Below are 17257 nucleotides of genomic sequence, written 5' to 3' on the forward strand. Positions count from 1 at the left end.
ATTTGTATTTACATCTTCATTTTCAACTTTGGCACGTCCTATGCATGTGTGACATTTCCTATTGGAGAAGTAGCACACGTTTGTAAGCCATACCATGAAATCTTTATTTCTTCATGTCTTTAATGGAAAACAGTCATTCCACACTTTGAAGGCCGAGGCATTAGTTGAAATAGAAATTTTGAATTGGTACTGAATGTTACCAGACAAGCATTGGGTGCAAGCTAATCAGCAAAAGCTATACTATCTACATGTGTTTGTAGCAAGATTCCCAGGTCAAGCATCCCAGTTTAGAAACAACGTTCCAAGTTCAGCTTGTCAAACTTAAATATAACAAGTAGTCTATCATAGGTTTTAGCCTGCAGATGTTTACTGCAAAATGAACTACAAGCTTTGAGGGTTAAGTAACAATAGATTTTCAGCAAACTTTCAGAAAACTATTCTTTTAATTAATTTGATCACAGCTCAATTACTTGCGTCTGGTGATTTATTGGAGTTTGATTTTACTGGGCTCAGGTCAGTTAGTGCAGCCAGCGTGTCTGTGGTACTGCTGGAATAAGAGTTAAATGACAGATGATGTGAATGGCTTTCCAGTAGTAAAGAAGAAAAGCAAGTGGTATTTGAGAAACCTGCCACAAAATTTGAACTACAAACGCTATTAATTTCATTAATCTTGTTGCAAAAGTCATCTGGTTATCAGTTGCTCATTGTAGTGTTCTGGCAGCAAAACAGTATGATTCCACCGTTTGGACATGTTGCAAGTCAAACACTTCATGAGGATTTTGTTATGGCTAGCTCCTCATTTTTTGCGCAGTGAATATCAATGAAATTTGTTTCTTGCAGAACAGACCTGGCATATTACTTTATCTTTCCTGGTCATGTAAGTTGAGTATGGATCTTTTTTTTTAAAAAAAATGCTAGCTGAACACATTTGATTTTGCTAAGGAAGTTTTTAAGACATTTTCACTTTCTTGAAAGGCAGCGTTACTTTTTTTTTTGAAGCGTCTATGTCTGATTTTAAAATATAAATCTTAAAATTAAGAAACAAATAATAGCTGACTAGGGTAACATTATAAAAGACTAAAAATGTGTGACTTAGTACCTTGACAGTGCGTCAACTTTGAAGTGTTGTAACATATCTGCATCGTAATAAAATTAGGGGATTTCTGTAGATTATAGGAATGTCAGGAAGGGAAGAATGTTCAAACTGAATGTGTCAGGAGATTGATGACTGTTTATTGATGTGAGACTTACAAATTAAGATAGACAATTGGTTTAAAGAAATTGGAGAAATGCTATCTGTGGCTTGGGCAGTGACCCAGAATGAAACCTGTCTAAAAGTGTTAGGATACTTGTTGCATTTTTATTAAATTCCTTATGGCAAAAGCCTTTTGAAGGATTTTTGATAATGGAATAAGGTGATCAGTCACTTAAAAACTAAATTTGTTTTAAACTGTAATTTTAGTTGTGCAGTTCTATATTTGGTTTAGCATATGAAATGTTTCTCTCAGTGTTGCCAACAAATGGCAAGATAGTTTAAACATAGTTAGAAACACTGGCAGTATAATTATTCAGCCTGTTGTATAAAGATACAACAGTGACTACCAAAAATATTAGCTATCACTACTGTTCCAGTTTGGGATGATTTACTGAAAGTTTAATTTAGTATGCTCTTTGGTAATTAAAAATAACCAGTTGATTGCATTCTTGGAAGACAAGTGATTTAATATAGAAGTACCATAAACTATCTGAATTGATTTTTCTTTTTCAAGTGTATAGTATCTCTAGAACAGTCATACAGGTGGGAGATTGGAGCAATTTATTTTCTTTGTAGACTGAATGTTCAATTAATTAGGAACATATTGACCATTGCCGTATTTGGATCTGGGTCCAGTCCCTAAAATTAAAAATTAAAATGTTTATCCTTAAATTCAAAATAATTTACTTTTACAAATTGCTGATCTGTAAAAATCTGCCTGAGTTTATATGTAGCACATGGCAGGCTCTGGAGGTTCGAATATACAAGAAAGTTGTACTTGTGCCTTCCCCTTTCTCTAGTATGTGGCAGAACAACACAATAGAGGGGAGTTGACTTTGGATGGTGAAGTTTTGCATCTGATTTTGTACAATAGCAAAGAATTTGTAGATCCTTTTAGATGGTGCTTAGATCTTGAACAACATAAACCTGTGTCTTTTTCCCCAAAGACTGGCTAAAGATTGAACTCACTTGTAATTACGGTTTACTAGGGATGGGTGAAAGAAGTCTGGGAAAACACTTGTTTCATTCAGGTTGTAGCTTGATGTTTTCGTGAATATTTTGAATACCGAAAATGTAGTTGCATAAAATTATCATTGGCATAAATGCATCCTTGAAGCTTGTAATATTTCCAGCTACATTAATTCTGTAAATTAAATAATACTGGAATTGTAATTTAAAAGAAACTGCTCATGGACTAGTGTTGTAATCTAAGTTCTCAATTTGTAGCACAGACATGAGTTTTTAAAAAAATGACTGTGTCATGAAATAATATAGCAAATTCTGATTAATTAGGGGGAACGTCGACTCAGACCTTGAGGGGCCTGCATTGGGCATTTTCATGCCTTATAAGGCGCGGATTGGAAATCTGTGTGGGGCGCCACTCCTTGCACAGACACTAGAGCAATATGTGGTTAAAGTGCCTTGCTCAAGGACACGCTGCTTCAGCTGAAGCTTGAACTGACGACCTTCAGATCACTAGACGAATGCCTTAACCACTTGGCCACACCCAACACAAACTAATTAGGCCATTGGTTAATTGGAGCAGTCACTTATTTGGGTCAACTCTTAAAGTACACAAACTAATTGAAAAAATAGCTGGGATTCCCTTCATTTATTGAGGAACTATTCTGCTTAATTAGGGCAGGAGACTGTTGCCAAAAAGATTCCAACTTTCGGGAATTAGGCAGAAGGCTGAAGAACAGGACCTCAAGGGTGACGTTCTCAGGATTGCTGCCAGTGCTACGTGACAGAGATGGTAAGAATTGGAGGAGATGGCAGTTGAATGCGTAGCTGAGGAGTTGGTGCAGGGAGTAGGGTTTTAGATTTTTAGATCATTGGGATCTCTTCTGGGGAAGGTGGGACCTGTACAGATTGGATGGGTTGCACCTGAACTCGAGGGGGAGCAATATCCTTGCAGGTAGGTTCGCTGGCATGGTTCGGGAAGGTTTAAACTAATTTGCAAGGGGGATGGGACCCAGAGCGATAGAGCAGTGAAAGAAGTGCATGGAGTAAAGCCAGATCTAACATACAGAGAGGCTTTGAGGAAAGAGAAGCAGAATAAACAGTGTAAAGACAGTAAGGTAGAAGGGCTGAAATGTGAGTACCTCAATGCAAGAAGCATCAGGAACAAAGGTGATGAACTGAGAGCTTGGATGCATACATGGAATTATGATATAGTGGCCATTACAGAGACTTGGCTGGCACCAGGGCAGGAATGGATTCTCAATATTCCTGGATTTCAGTGCTTTAAAAGGGATAGAGATGGCGGAAAAAGGGGAGGAGGGGTGGCATTACTGGTCAGGGATACTATTACAGCTACAGAAAGGGTGGGTAATGTAGCAGGATCCTCTTTTGAGTCAATATGGGTGGAAGTCAGGAACAGGAAGGGAGCAGTTACTCTACTGGGGGTATTCTATAGGCCTCCTGGTAGCAGCAGAGATACAGAGGAGCAGATTGGGAGGCAGATTTTGGAAAGGTGCAAAAATAACAGGGTTGTTATCATGGGTGACTTTAACTTCCCTAATATTGATTAGCACCTGATTAGTTCCAAGGGTTTAGATGAGGCAGAATTTGTTAAGTGTGTCCAGGATGGACTCCTGTCACAGTATGTGGACGGGCCGACCAGGGGGAATGCCATACTAGATCTAGTATTAGGTAATGAACCGGGTCAGATCACAGATCTCTCAGTGGGTGAGCATCTGGGGGACAGTGACCACTGCTCCCTGGCCTTTATAATTACCATGGAAAGGGACAGAATCAAAGAGGACAGGAAAATTTTTAATTGGGGAAAGGCAAATTATGAGGCTATAAGGCGAGAACTTGCGGGTGTGAATTGGGATGATGTTTTTCAGGGAAATGTACTATGGACATGTGGTCGATATTTAGAGATCTCTTGCGGGATGTAAGGGATAAATTTATCCCGGTGAGGAAGATAAAGAATGGTAGGGTGAAGGAACCATGGGTGACAAGTGAGGTGGAAAATCTAGTCAGGAGGAAGAAGGCAGCATACATGAGGTTTAGGAAGCAAGGATCAGATGGGTCTATTGAGGAATATAGGGAAGCAAGAAAGGAGCTTAAGAAGGGGCTGAGAAGAGCAAGAAGGGGGCATGAGAAGGCCTTGGCGAGTAGGGTAAAGGAAAACCCCAAGGCATTCTTCAATTATGTGAAGAAAAAAATGATGACAGGAGTGAAAGTAGGACCGATTAGAGATAAAGGTGGGAAGATGTGCCTGGAGGCTGTGGAAGTGAGCAAGGTCCTCAATGAATACTTCTCTTCAGTATTCACCAATGAGAGGGAACTTGATGATGGTGAGGACAATATGAGTGAGGTTGATGTTCTGGAGCATGCTGATATTAAGGGAGAGGAGGTATTGGAGTTGTTAAAATACATTAGGGCAGATAAGTACCTGGGGCCTGACAGAATATTCCCCCGGCTGCTCCACGAGGCGAGGGAGGAGATTGCTGAGCCTCTGGCTAGGATCTTTATGTCCTCGTTGTCCACGGGAATGGTACCGGAGGATTGGAGGGAGGCGAATGTTGTTCCCTTGTTCAAAAAAGGTAGTAGGGATAGTCCGGGTAATTATAGACCAGTGAGCCTTACGTCTGTGGTGGGAAAGCTGTTGGAGAAGATTCTTAGAGATAGGATTTATAGGCATTTAGAGAATCATGGTCTGATCAGGGACAGTCAGCATGGCTTTATGAAGGGCAGATCGTGTCTAACAAGCCTGATAGAGTTCTTTGAGGAGGTGACCAGGCATATAGATGAGGGTAGTGCAGTGGATGTGATCTATATGGATTTTAGTGAGACATTTGACAAGGTTCCACACGGTAGGCTTATTCAGAAAGTTAGAAGGCATGGGATCCAGGGAAGTTTGGCCAGGTGGATTCAGAATTGGCTTGCCTACAGAAGGCAGAGGGTGGTGGTGGAGGGAGTACATTCAGATTGGAGGATTGTGACTAGTGGTGTCCCACAAGGATCTGTTCTGGGACCTCTACTTTTCGTGATTTTTATTAACGACCTGGATGTGGGGGTAGAAGGGTGAGTTGGCAAGTTTGCAGACGACACAAAGGTTGGTGGTGTTGTAGATAATGTAGAGGATTGTCAAAGATTGCAGAGAGGCATTGATAGGATGCAGAAGTGGGCTGAGAAGTGGCAGATGGAGTTCAACCCAGAGAAGTGTGAGATGGTACACTTTGGAAGGACAAACTCCAAGGCAGAGTACAAAGTAAATGGCAGGATACTTGGTAGTGTGGAGGAGCAGAGGGATCTCGGAGTACATGTCCACAGATTCCTGAAAGTTGCCTCACAGGTGGATAGGGTAGTTAAGAAAGCTTATGGGTGTTAGCTTTCATAAGTCGAGGGATAGAGTTTAAGAGTCGTGATGTAATGATGCAGCTCTATAAAACTCTGGTTAGGCCACACTTGGAGTACTGTGTCCAGTTCTGGTCACCTCACTATAGGAAGGATGTGGAAGCATTGGAAAGGGTACAGAGGAGATTTACCAGGATGCTGCCTGGTTTAGAAAGTATGCATTATGATCAGAGATTAAGGGAGCTAGGGCTTTACTCTTTGGAGAGAAGGAGGATGAGAGGAGACATGATAGAGGTGTACAAGATAATAAGAGGAATAGATAGTGTGGATAGCCAGCGCCTCTTCCCCAGAGCACCACTGCTCAATACAAGAGGACATGGCTTTAAGGTAAGGGGTGGGAAGTTCAAGGGGGATATTAGAGGAAGGTTTTTTACTCAGAGTGGTTGGTGCGTGGAATGCACTGCCTGAGTCAGTGGTGGAGGCAGATACACTAGTGAAGTTTAAGAAACTACTAGACAGGTATATGGAGGAATCTAAGGTGGGGGCTTATATGGGAGGCAGGGTTTGAGGGTCGGCACAACATTGTGGGCCGAAGGGCCTGTGCTGTACTATTCTATGTTCTAGCATCAGTCACGCACACCTGTGTAGTCATTAGATGCTACACCTTGTTTGGAGCAAGCATTTTTAAAATAAAGTGTCTGCGTGTGTTTGTGTTCAATAAGCGATGATAGTTGGTGAGAAATAAGTTGGTAAGACAATTCAGAGCTGTTTCTCTGAGATTTCAAGCATTCAGACAGAAATGCCAGAAAATGTGAATACCCATCTTGACTGCTACAATGAAAATGAAGATTTGGAGGATGCAATTATTGATAGCATTGCATAAAGGCAGTCTATTATCTGCACTAGGTGTCTGCGTTGATCTTGTTCATTACATACACTAGATGAATTCCTTCAATAACTGTTACAAACTAATAGTTTAATAATATTATAGAGCTGTGTTGGTGTTCTAATTTGTTTTGTATTTCATTTAAATACATAATTTGTTACTCAGTTTGTCTTTATATTTAACTATTTCTATGAAACTTCAGCTAATTGGGACAGCCTCCTAATTGAGCAAGATGTGTCCTTATTAAGTGAAATCCATGGTATTTTGTATTTATTTCTACACTACTGAACCAAGTGTTGTTCTACCAAGTAGTTCTGTTGCAAGTAGTTGGATTATCAGCAGAAATTCACAATGCCTGCTGATGTAGACTTCCCAGAAGTGGTATTGTTAGTTCATTGTGATGGAAGCTTATCAAGGGAAACAAAATGTAAAATATGATTAATACTTTGTGAGATGGGGTTGAAGGAATAAATTAAAAGTTGTATTTGCATTAGTGTGCCAATGATTTCATGTTGATCTGGGAACAGTGGTGGTTTAGGAACGGGTCTGTTTTTCTCCTTTCACCCTTTAGGTCATTAATTTCCTTGCAGGAATAATCAGTCACATAAGTAACTCCTCCCCTCCCCCCCCCCCCCGATATCTTGTCCAAATATCCATCTTTCTTTTTAGTCTTAAATGTATCTTTCTATACTTTAATCTGAAAAGCATCATATCTATCCTTTTTCTGTCTAAGTACAGAAACTTCTACACTTGTATTTAACATTGTATGGAAAACCAAAGTACAAAGTTCAAAGTGAACTTATTATCAAAGTACATATATGGCACCATGTACTACCCTGAGATGCATTTTCTTGCTGGAATTCACAGTAGATGCAAAGAAACACTATAGAATCAATTAAGAACTACACATAAAGGCAAGCAAACAAACAACCAACGTGCAAAAGAAAAATTATACAGATACAACAAGAACAAAATAATAAATAATATTGAGAATGAGTTTTAGTGTCATTGAAAGTGAGGCCATAAGTTGTGGAATCAGTTCAGTGTTGAGGTGAGTGAAGTTATCTCCTCTGGATCGTTGAGGGGTAATAGCTGTTTCTGAACCTGGTATTGACTACCCCAAGGCTTCTGTACCTCCTTCATGAAGGCAGCAGCAAGAAGAGAAATAGAGAATTTGAGATGGAAAATGAATCAAGATTAAGACTTCCTGCAATAAATTACAATTAAAGCAATATGTGAGGCTTTGGTTAAAATAGGAGTTTAAACAGACAAATGTCAGACTGCTTCCCTTATATAGGAAGGGAATTCCCTGTCTCATTGTTTCCTCCTGTTCTTCAGGTGTGGTACTTACTCATACAGTTGTCTCCAGATGTAAGCTGAACTAGCTTTTAAATTATGTAAACTTGGAACAATGCTAATCCATATAATCTGCGTTCACCAGCAACTTTGATGTATGTTGCATATAATTTTTAAGTTTTTTTTGTTCTGTTAACTTCAGTTGATGAAAAGTTGGTCTGTCTAATAAAGCTGGGAAGATTCAGTGAAAGTAGTTCCTGTCACCTGTAACAATTCTGGCAAGATTGAGTAATATTCAGAGCTATTGATTCCAAGCTAATGCACAGTTACTGAATCAGTACCACTGCTGGCAGACTTGTAGACTCAAATGTCAAAAGAGAAACCTGTACAGTCTTTAGTGAAGATCTGCAAATGTGCGTGCCCAGACAAATTAATAGATATAACAGTGAAGCTAGTAGAAATTGCAACTTTATTCACTGTTTGGAGCCCTTATGATTCAGAAGCCATGATTCTGATCCGAGGATCCAGAGACAAAATTGCCTGAAAGTTTTTTTTGAATATGCTGATGGTTCAAAGGAGCAGACTGAAGCTTGGGTTAGTGTGTCTATTCAGACTGGATTTCAGGTTCAACTCTTCACAAAGATCCCATTATAAATGCATACACAAGTTTCAGTTTTCAATATGCTTTATATTGTAAATGAAGACTTTCTCTAGTAGCTTTAGAGATTCACTATTTCTACATTGCATGCATTGTCAGATACCATATTGCAAGTACAAGACTAAAGAGCACAGCAAAATAAGAGCCACGCTCAAGCCTACCACACCATTTAATATGTTCATGGTTGATCTGCCCCACACTTCAACTTGCCTTCTATGCCAGTTCCCCATAGCTCAGACATTTCAAAAGTGCTTTAAATAGCTCTAATGGTATAGTCTCCATAACCCTCTAATTTATAGAATTCCAGGTAGTTGTCACCTTCCACAAGAAAAATTTCCTTTATCCCCTGATTTTAATTGTCCGTCCCTTTGTTACCATGTCCTAGTTCAAACTCCTCAACATCCCCTGTCAAGCCCTTGTATCTTTCAAGAAGATCTCCCCTTTTTCCTCTAAATTTCAAAGTTAATCAAACCAAATTTGTTAGCCATTTGTGATAGAACAGCTTTCTCATTCTAAGATTAGTCTAATAGAGATATGAGACTGCAGATGCTGGAATCTGGAGCAACACACATGCTGCTTGACCAGCAGAGTTCCTCCAGCAGATTATCTCGTTTAATGGGCCTCCTTTAGTCATGGTAGTGTAGTGGTGTGCGCGACACTAATACAGCCTAGGACATGGGAGTTCAATTCTGAGCGGTGTTTCTATTTTCTACCGTGACTGCATGGGTTTCCTCCAGGTACTCCAGTTTCCTTCCATAGTTCAAAGACCTACTGATTAGTAGGTTAATTGATTGTTGTAAATTGCCCTATGATGAGGCTAGTATTAAATAGGGCCTGTTCTGCGTTATCTCTAAAAGTGATATGTCTCTAGGACCCAGGTATCAGGTTGGAACAAAGGGGAAAGTTATTTAGTTCTCCATATTCCATTTGAACTGTTCCATTAATTTCCTCTTTTGCAGGCCATGGAACATGCTTGACTTTTTAAAACTATTGCAGGACTTGTGTGAAATGAGGTGGCTCACAGTGAAGTCTGTAAATATAGCTTTAGTTCTATTAATTAATCTTGGCAGAATATATAATAAGGCTGTAGAACAATTTGCATTGTGCAATTCTTTTTTTTGAAAAAGTAACGTTCTCATTTGGACAACAGGAAGAAGGTAGAAGGGTTTCAAGGTTGGAGGTTTCCTGGAAGATATTTGAATGAGTTGAGATTGATTTAGAGTTTAATCAAGCAAAATGTACTGTTTGTCCTTATGATGGATTGTTGGGCTTTGGTCATATTAGGAATCGAATTAGAACAAGTAATTTCTCAGGTTATGTATATTTGTGAACAATTTAAATTTGAGGATTACATTATATACTGGAGTTTCATTTGGTCCTTGGGAAGAAAGATGGTGATAGAGCATTTTGCTTCTTGGATCTACTTTGTCATTCAGCAAGGTCACAGCTGATATGTAGTCTGGTACCCTGTAGCCTGCTTTTTCATGAAACTTTTATATTTTCAATGGGAAAAAAAATTCCTGATTTATTATTTTTTCTAGATCCTAAAATGACCAATTAAATTTCATTGCCATTTTGCTGAAGTTTTCAACATTTCTAATATCTACATATAGTATTGTTTCTTAACTTCAGTCCTAAAACATCCTGACTTTGAATTATAGGCTCTATTCCTAATCCTAGATAGTGCAGTAATATCTTTTTATCTGGCCTATCTGTTCTCTTTAATGTCCTGAAAACTTCAAAGTTTCTTGTAACTTTCTAAATTAGCTCCCTTTGTAATTTAACCCGAGGAGTCCAGGTATCATTTGGACTAATCTGCATTCCTTTCAAGACCAATATAACTTCCAAACTAGGTGCAAATAAAATGTATAGATAAAAAGAAAACCTCTTCTTCATGTCTATTTTTCGTTTTAAATTGCTTTATTGCCTAATTCCCTGTGCTGCAAATGTTCTTTGTCTGCTGAGGTTTTGGGCGGTTGCTGCCAGTGTTAATACCATAAATGTTGGTCAGTCATAGAAACCCAAGGTTTCACAGAAACTTACATTAAAATGATAAGTATAAAATAATGCACACACCGTAGCATAGTGGTTAGCACAGTGTTTTATAGTACTAGCAACCTGGTTCAATTCCTGCCGGTGTCTGTAAGGCAGGGGTCCCTAACCTTTTGCGCACCGCAGTATTTTAATATTGACAATATTTTTGTGGACCTCGCGTGCGTTCAAGTCAAACAGTGGGTGTGACAGGGAATGAGGAAAGGTGCAGCTGACTCATATTGGTGTATATTGCCAAATCATATCGTTTCCTCGCAACCCGGTAGCACGTGCTCACTGTTGGGGACCAACGCTGTAAGGAGTTTGCATATTCTTCCCATGACTGCATGTACTTCCTCCAGGTGCTCCGGTTTCCTCCCATAGTCCAAAGGCGTACAGATTGGTAGATTATTGGTTACTGTAAATTGTCCTCTAATTAGTCTAGGGTTGAATCGGGGGTTGCTGGACTGTGAGGCTCGAAGGGTCGGAAGGGTCTATTCCGTGCTTTATCTCGATAAAAATAACATAGAAATGAGTAATTACTGATATTTCACTTGGTTCATTGAATTATGCATAACACCAAGATCCTGTCAAATTAGATCATTTCATTGGAGTTCACTATGTGATATTACTGCATTTCACCATTTTGAGTTCTCTCTCCACCAGCTTTGCTGAGAGTCAACTACTGTGATTCAGCCTTGGGCATTGTATGTGATTAGAATAGATCTAGTCTCATGTGAGAGCTTTCTTCTGCCAGTTCTGCACTGCTGGAGCAGGTGGAGAAAGTTTGGTAAGCTACATATTAGTGGTTGAGAACCAATAGAGATTTGGCCTGGGATTGGAGGCTTTGGGAATACAACTGCCTTCAGGGAAGATGTATCTGGGAGTTGAAGTCATAGTTATGGAAAAAAAAAGGATTGGGGACAATCTGTGATGATGATCAACACCCACTAGTTACTCTAACCCAGTTTACTCTGCCCACCAACCACCCCTCCCCATCTTTATTTTATTGACATATAGTGAGGAATAGGCACTTCCGGCCCTTCGAGCGGCGCCACCCAGCAATCTCCTGGTTTAATCCTAGCCTAAGTCACAGGGCAATTTACAATGACCAGTTAACCTATCAACCAATACATCTTTGGACTGTGAGACAAAAACAGAGCACCCGGAGGAAACCCACACATTCATGGGTAGAATGTACAAACTCCTTACCGGTAATGATAGGAATTGATCTGGATCGCCTGTGCTGTAAAGTGCCATGCTAATCACTACACTACCATGCTGCCCTTTTCACTTATCCTAGGTTGTACTGCGTGCCTGCACACTAGGAGTGATTTACAGGGGGGTAATTGACCATCAAATTGCATTTTCTTGGGATATGGGAAGAAATTGGAGCAGATGGAGATGTACCCCACAACCACGGGGAGAATGTGTAAACTCCACAAAAGTCTAAGATCAGGATTGAACTTGGGTTACTGAAATTGAGGTAGCAGCTCTTCCAACTGCATCATAATGCTGCCCAGAACATGAAGGGAGTTACTAATCTCGCTGTGAGAATAGAGAACAAACTTCATGGAATCAAAAGCATACCCTCCTACGGTATGTATCTTTGACTTGGGTGTTTCATAGTGCTCACAGACCTTAAATGCACAAAGACATTTTGTGGAAGTAATGTCAAGATGTCTGCTTCCTGTGAATGAAGCATGTGTGATGACCACCATGTGTCAGACCAGCAGAGAACCAGGGTTGTATATCCTGATACATGCACATCAAGAATCTGATAGCAATTAGTATTTTGTTTTAATTTAACATTATTTGTAATGGAGAAAATAAAGCATGAGAATTTTTATTTTTATAAGTCGTTTGTATTTTCTGAGTTTTACAGAAAATACGTGAAATGATGAGTTTGTTGACGTTTCTGCTTGGGTGTTTTAAAGCTGAACTCTGAAGTAAAATAGAGTAAAATCCTGCATCCAGCTACCAAGTGCTGCTTTATGTGAAACAAATTGTGTGTGTGGGGGGTGGGGGGAGGGAAGCAACTTCTACAGTATCTTCAAAATGATTTGGTTATTGATCCCAGGATGAGCTTGTGTTTAACTAGACTTCTGTTTCATTTTTCCTTAACAAGAACACTGTAAAATCAGCTGGTCTTGTTTTGATTAGGTAGTTTAGAAAATTATTTCCAGTTATTGTTATTTCTCAAAAGCAGATGGACATAGTTTTTTTAAAAGTCTTTATATACTCCTCAATTCACTTGATATCATTTTGATCTATATTTGATCTTTAGCTGCAGCAAAACTGTTTATAGGCTTTCCATTAAAATGTAGAGCATTTTCAGACACTTTAGATCTAATATGCTTTTAGACCATGTCTTAGAAGCAGAATTAGGCCATTTGGATCAAGTCTGTTTATGTTGAGTTCCCTGGAATTGTCTAATCAAATGCCATGGGTAGATTGGATAATAAAGTTACACAACGATGAGCCATTTCTGTCAGAGATTTTGTGCAACTGCATCTCTACATGCAGATGCAAGATTTAATGTGGGTTGCATGTTAGTGAGCAAAAAAAAATCTTGCTTTGATAGCCATGGCAGTTGCATTTCGCCCTTTCTTATGCCCACGTTATATAAAACTCCATCTGGTTTAGGTTCCTTATCCTTTTAAGCACAACTGTTTTGCATCTGTTTGATTTATCTGGAGTGGTCTGTGAAGGGATACAGTGATATTTGATTGTATCTGCAAGCTTTAGATGTGGTTAAGCACTTGGAGGAAGATTTTTTTAAGTCAAAATAAAGGTGTGGGATACACAACTGAAGCATAGTCAGATTCCATGACTTTTGTTTTAGCTTTGTGTTTTAAAGTTGTGGATCTGATTTATCAATGTTTTCGTCTGATGTAAGATAAGTTTTTCTTTTCCACTTTTTAAAACTGAGGAATTAGGCTTTGCTGTCAACTCCTTTGGTTTTGATATGCATTGTATATTGTCAAATTTATTTGGACTTTGTCATAGTACCCATTCTGTAATTAACCATATAACCATATAACAATTACAGCACGGAAACAGGCCATCTCGGCCCTTCTAGTCCATGCCGAACGCTTACTCTCACCTAGTCCCACCGACCTGCACTCTGCCCATAACCCTCCATTCCTTTCCTGTCCAATTACTGACTATTTGGAGTCCAGTACAAACCTAGTTATGAAATGACACTGTAGATTGCTCTTTCAAATTCAGTAAGTAATGCTGGTACTGCATAATCTTGCATCACACCCTGTACCCCTCAACATTAGCATTTAGATGTGCTCTGAGCTGTCACTTGTGTTGAGTAACCTTGACAGATCAATTGCTCACTCTTGTACAGCTTGTATATCATCTTCTCTAAAACAATTGAGTTGTATGCAGAATGATTGGGACATGTCCTTACAACATTGCACAGCAAAAATGGTGTTAAATGTTGTGATCATATCTGCTTTTATCATCTTTGCTGACAGAGTTCCAGGCAACTATCGTTAATCGTCGGTTTAAACTTTCCCACTCTCTCTTCAAACCCTTGCCTTCTAGTACTTGACATTTTCCACCTGGTGGAGAGGGGGTGCGGAGGGGGGCTGGTTATCTACCCTATTCATGACTTTTAATTTCTTTCTGCAGCTTTTCTACTGTTACTAGATCCTTTCTATAATCTGAGCAGAACTGCACACAATTGCATCTTTCACAGTTGCACGATGTCACATCTCTTGTACTCAGTCCTCCTCCCCAAACTAGCTAAATGTCGTCCTTACTGTGTTATTTACCCATGTTACCATTTTCAGGGAATTATGAACTTGCAACCCATATTTCCTCTGTATATCAATGCATCCAACTTTAGGTGACTGCGAATGCATTACTCTCATTTTTCTGGATTAGTTACCATTTCATGGCATTCTGCCCAGTTTTCCAGCTGATGTTTTTCCTCTATCTTTAGGCAATCATTCTTGCTGTCTGCAGCCCCACAAATGTTTGTGTCATCAACAAACTTGCCATACCATAAACATTCTCGTCCAAGTTGGATCTAACAAACTAGAAAAGTTCAACACCAATCCAGGAAAACAGCCATCCACTGCAACCTCTACCTCCTATCACTAAGCCAATTTTGGATCCAGTTTGCCAAAAACCTTGACTATTTTGCCATCAAGACCTTGTCAAAACCCTTGTTAAAACCAATCTAAATTATTGTCTACCACCTTGCCATCATCAACTTTCATTGTAAAATTGTATTTTTAAAAAACCTCTCTAGTTCATAAAGTAGGATTTCTCATGCTGACTAGTAAGCTCTCATTTCCAATCAATCATCATTCCTATTGTTTATTTTATTTAGCGATGTAGCGTGGAGTTGGCCCTTGAAGCTGTAGCCCCCGTCAACTCCAATTTGACCCTAACCTAATTATGAGATAGTTTACAATGACTAATCAACTTACTAACCGGTACGTCTTTGGACTGTGGGAGGAAACCAGAGCACCCAGGGAAAAGCCACACATTCCACAGGGAGGACATACAGACCTACAGATGATGCTGCAATTGAAGTCTGCCCTGAGTTATAATAGCATTGCACTGGCGGCTAGGCTATCATTTTTACCTACTGTTAATACAAGGGCCCTCATTAGTCCCTGGGGATTTGTTCACAATGTGTGCATGAATCTCTATCATATTTTCCTGATAGACTCAACATGTGTGTATTAGCATACACGGCCTGTAACTCTCCATCTTCCTCATCCTTCTCCCTGGTGAATACTGACAGTGTTCATTTAGGTTGTGGTGAGTATCTGTTCTCATTGATTTCAATAGAATTGATCAAAGACAATTAATGGTTTGTGAAAACACAAGAAAATCTGCAAATGCTGGAGGAACTCAGCAGGACAGACAGCATCCTTGGAAATGAATAAACAGTAATATTTTGGGCCAAGGCCCCTCAGGGCTTAAATCCTGATTGTAGTTGATTAAAATGATTAGTTAATGTGGTGACTTGTTATTTACCCCTCTTTCTGTTCTTCTCAAAGGTTCAGAGTAAATTTATTCACACAGTTCATCATTTGATTTGTGTGAATGGAGCGCATAATGTTAATCTGCCATAAAAGCCAAGGACACATTGTTCAGTGACTCTTGTAGCAGAGTTGCTGGCTTGGGGATCCATGATGAAACAAATGTCATTCCTCTTCCTAGTTCAACAGTAAAGAGAACTTCCCTTATTGAGCTAAGATTTAATGAATGGACTGGGAGCTGAACTTCAAAATGTATTCTAGAGCTGAACAAAGCACGAGAGCATATTAAGCCTTTGTTATGCTTTTAAATACCCATCATAGATTAAACATTAAGTATCTGTAAATTTACAGGCTCTGGATTCTGATTATGTGAAGCAGAGTGACCCTGGAGCTGGTCATTCTGCAGTAACTTTTAAAGAAGTCCATTAATTTCTTCTGTCATTTGGTAGCATCAGATGAGAGCAAATTTAGATGAGGGACCATCTTAAGCAATTGAGGTTTTAATGCACAGAATTACATTTCTGTTAACCCATCTGCATGCTCCTTTGCTTTTTGGTTATTGACTCAATCAACAGTGGAACGTTGTCTGCACTATATTAACCATTTGCCTTTCAAAGCTGTAATGCTTTTTGAAAGGTAATTTTTCTGTGTCTTAACACCACCATGTAAAACATCTTTAACTTTGCATATTTCCTGTTAAGAATTTGCATTTCTACTTGGATTAGGTATGTATAGCAAACATTGTATCCTATGAGTGCTAATTTGTTTAAAAAATTAATATTTAGATTAAAGTCTGACAAGAACAGGTCGTGTTGATCATAAAAATACAAATTGATATTTTAAACCTACATCCTTAATAGTTTATTTCAAAAGTTCAATCTTCTAAAGGGTTTTTGCCTAATTGTTTTTATTTTCATCTGTAGATCCAATAACAAAATTTCTGAAGTGCTATCTGAACAGCTGATGTCATTACAATCCATGGAAACACTTGATCTCAGTAACAATCAGATTTTTGAATTGAAGAAGTTTCCTCATTTACCACTTCGATATCTGTAAGTGTATTTTAAATGTATTCTGTGAGCTGAAGGAGCTGAGCTTTAGCACAGAGTTTTTAACACTAAGAAGAAAAATCTTGTATGTATAGAGGGAGTCTGCAATGACAAATTCTTCTTGAGTGGATTTCTCAAAGTTCAAAGTACCTATATCATCATATACAACCCTGAGATTCATTTTCTTACAGGCGTTCACAGTAAATAAAAAGCACAATGGAATCAATGAAGGGCTGCACCCAATAGGGCAGTTCATCAATGTGTAGGAAAAAAGGCAGACTGCTAAAACAAAAGAAAACAAGACATAGTAATAATGAGAGGAAGAGTCCTCGAAAGTGAGTCCACAGGTTCGGTGATGGGGTGAGTGAAGCTGAGTGAAGTTATCCCCTTTGGTTCAAGAGCATGGATGGTTGAGGAGTAATTAATGTCCTAAACCTGGTGACATTGGTCCCGATGCTCCTGTACCACCTTCCTGATGGCAGCAGCAAGAAGAGAGCATGGTTTAGTTGGAGGCCCGAGATGGATATTACTTTCCTGCTACAGTACTACATGTAGCTGTGCTCTGCGGCGAAGAGAGCTTGTAATTCAATTGGTTTCCCTAAATTTTCTTTTTGGAAGAAAAGATACTGCTCTGAGATTCCTCCGGCATAGTGCCTATAATGACAAACAGCTTGAATTAATTTTGTCTGTTGGGTATTTAATACAAAATGTACTGAATTTCTTCCTGAGATGGCATTAAAACAAAAGCAGTGATTAGGA

The 17257-nt window shown here is 39.1% G+C and overlaps 1 protein-coding gene across 1 annotated transcript in view; it reads left to right on the plus strand.

The window, feature by feature from the left end:
- Positions 1 to 17257, plus strand: part of lrig3 (leucine-rich repeats and immunoglobulin-like domains 3) — a 60232-nt gene that overhangs the window by 19465 nt on the left and 23510 nt on the right. The window contains exon 4 of the mRNA XM_063058493.1: positions 16373 to 16501. Coding sequence (XP_062914563.1) covers positions 16373 to 16501 — 129 coding nt within the window. The remainder of the gene's footprint in view (positions 1 to 16372; positions 16502 to 17257) is intronic.

Source organism: Mobula hypostoma, chromosome 9 (genome assembly GCF_963921235.1).
Source record: "Mobula hypostoma chromosome 9, sMobHyp1.1, whole genome shotgun sequence".
Classification (NCBI taxonomy): domain Eukaryota; kingdom Metazoa; phylum Chordata; class Chondrichthyes; order Myliobatiformes; family Myliobatidae; genus Mobula; species Mobula hypostoma.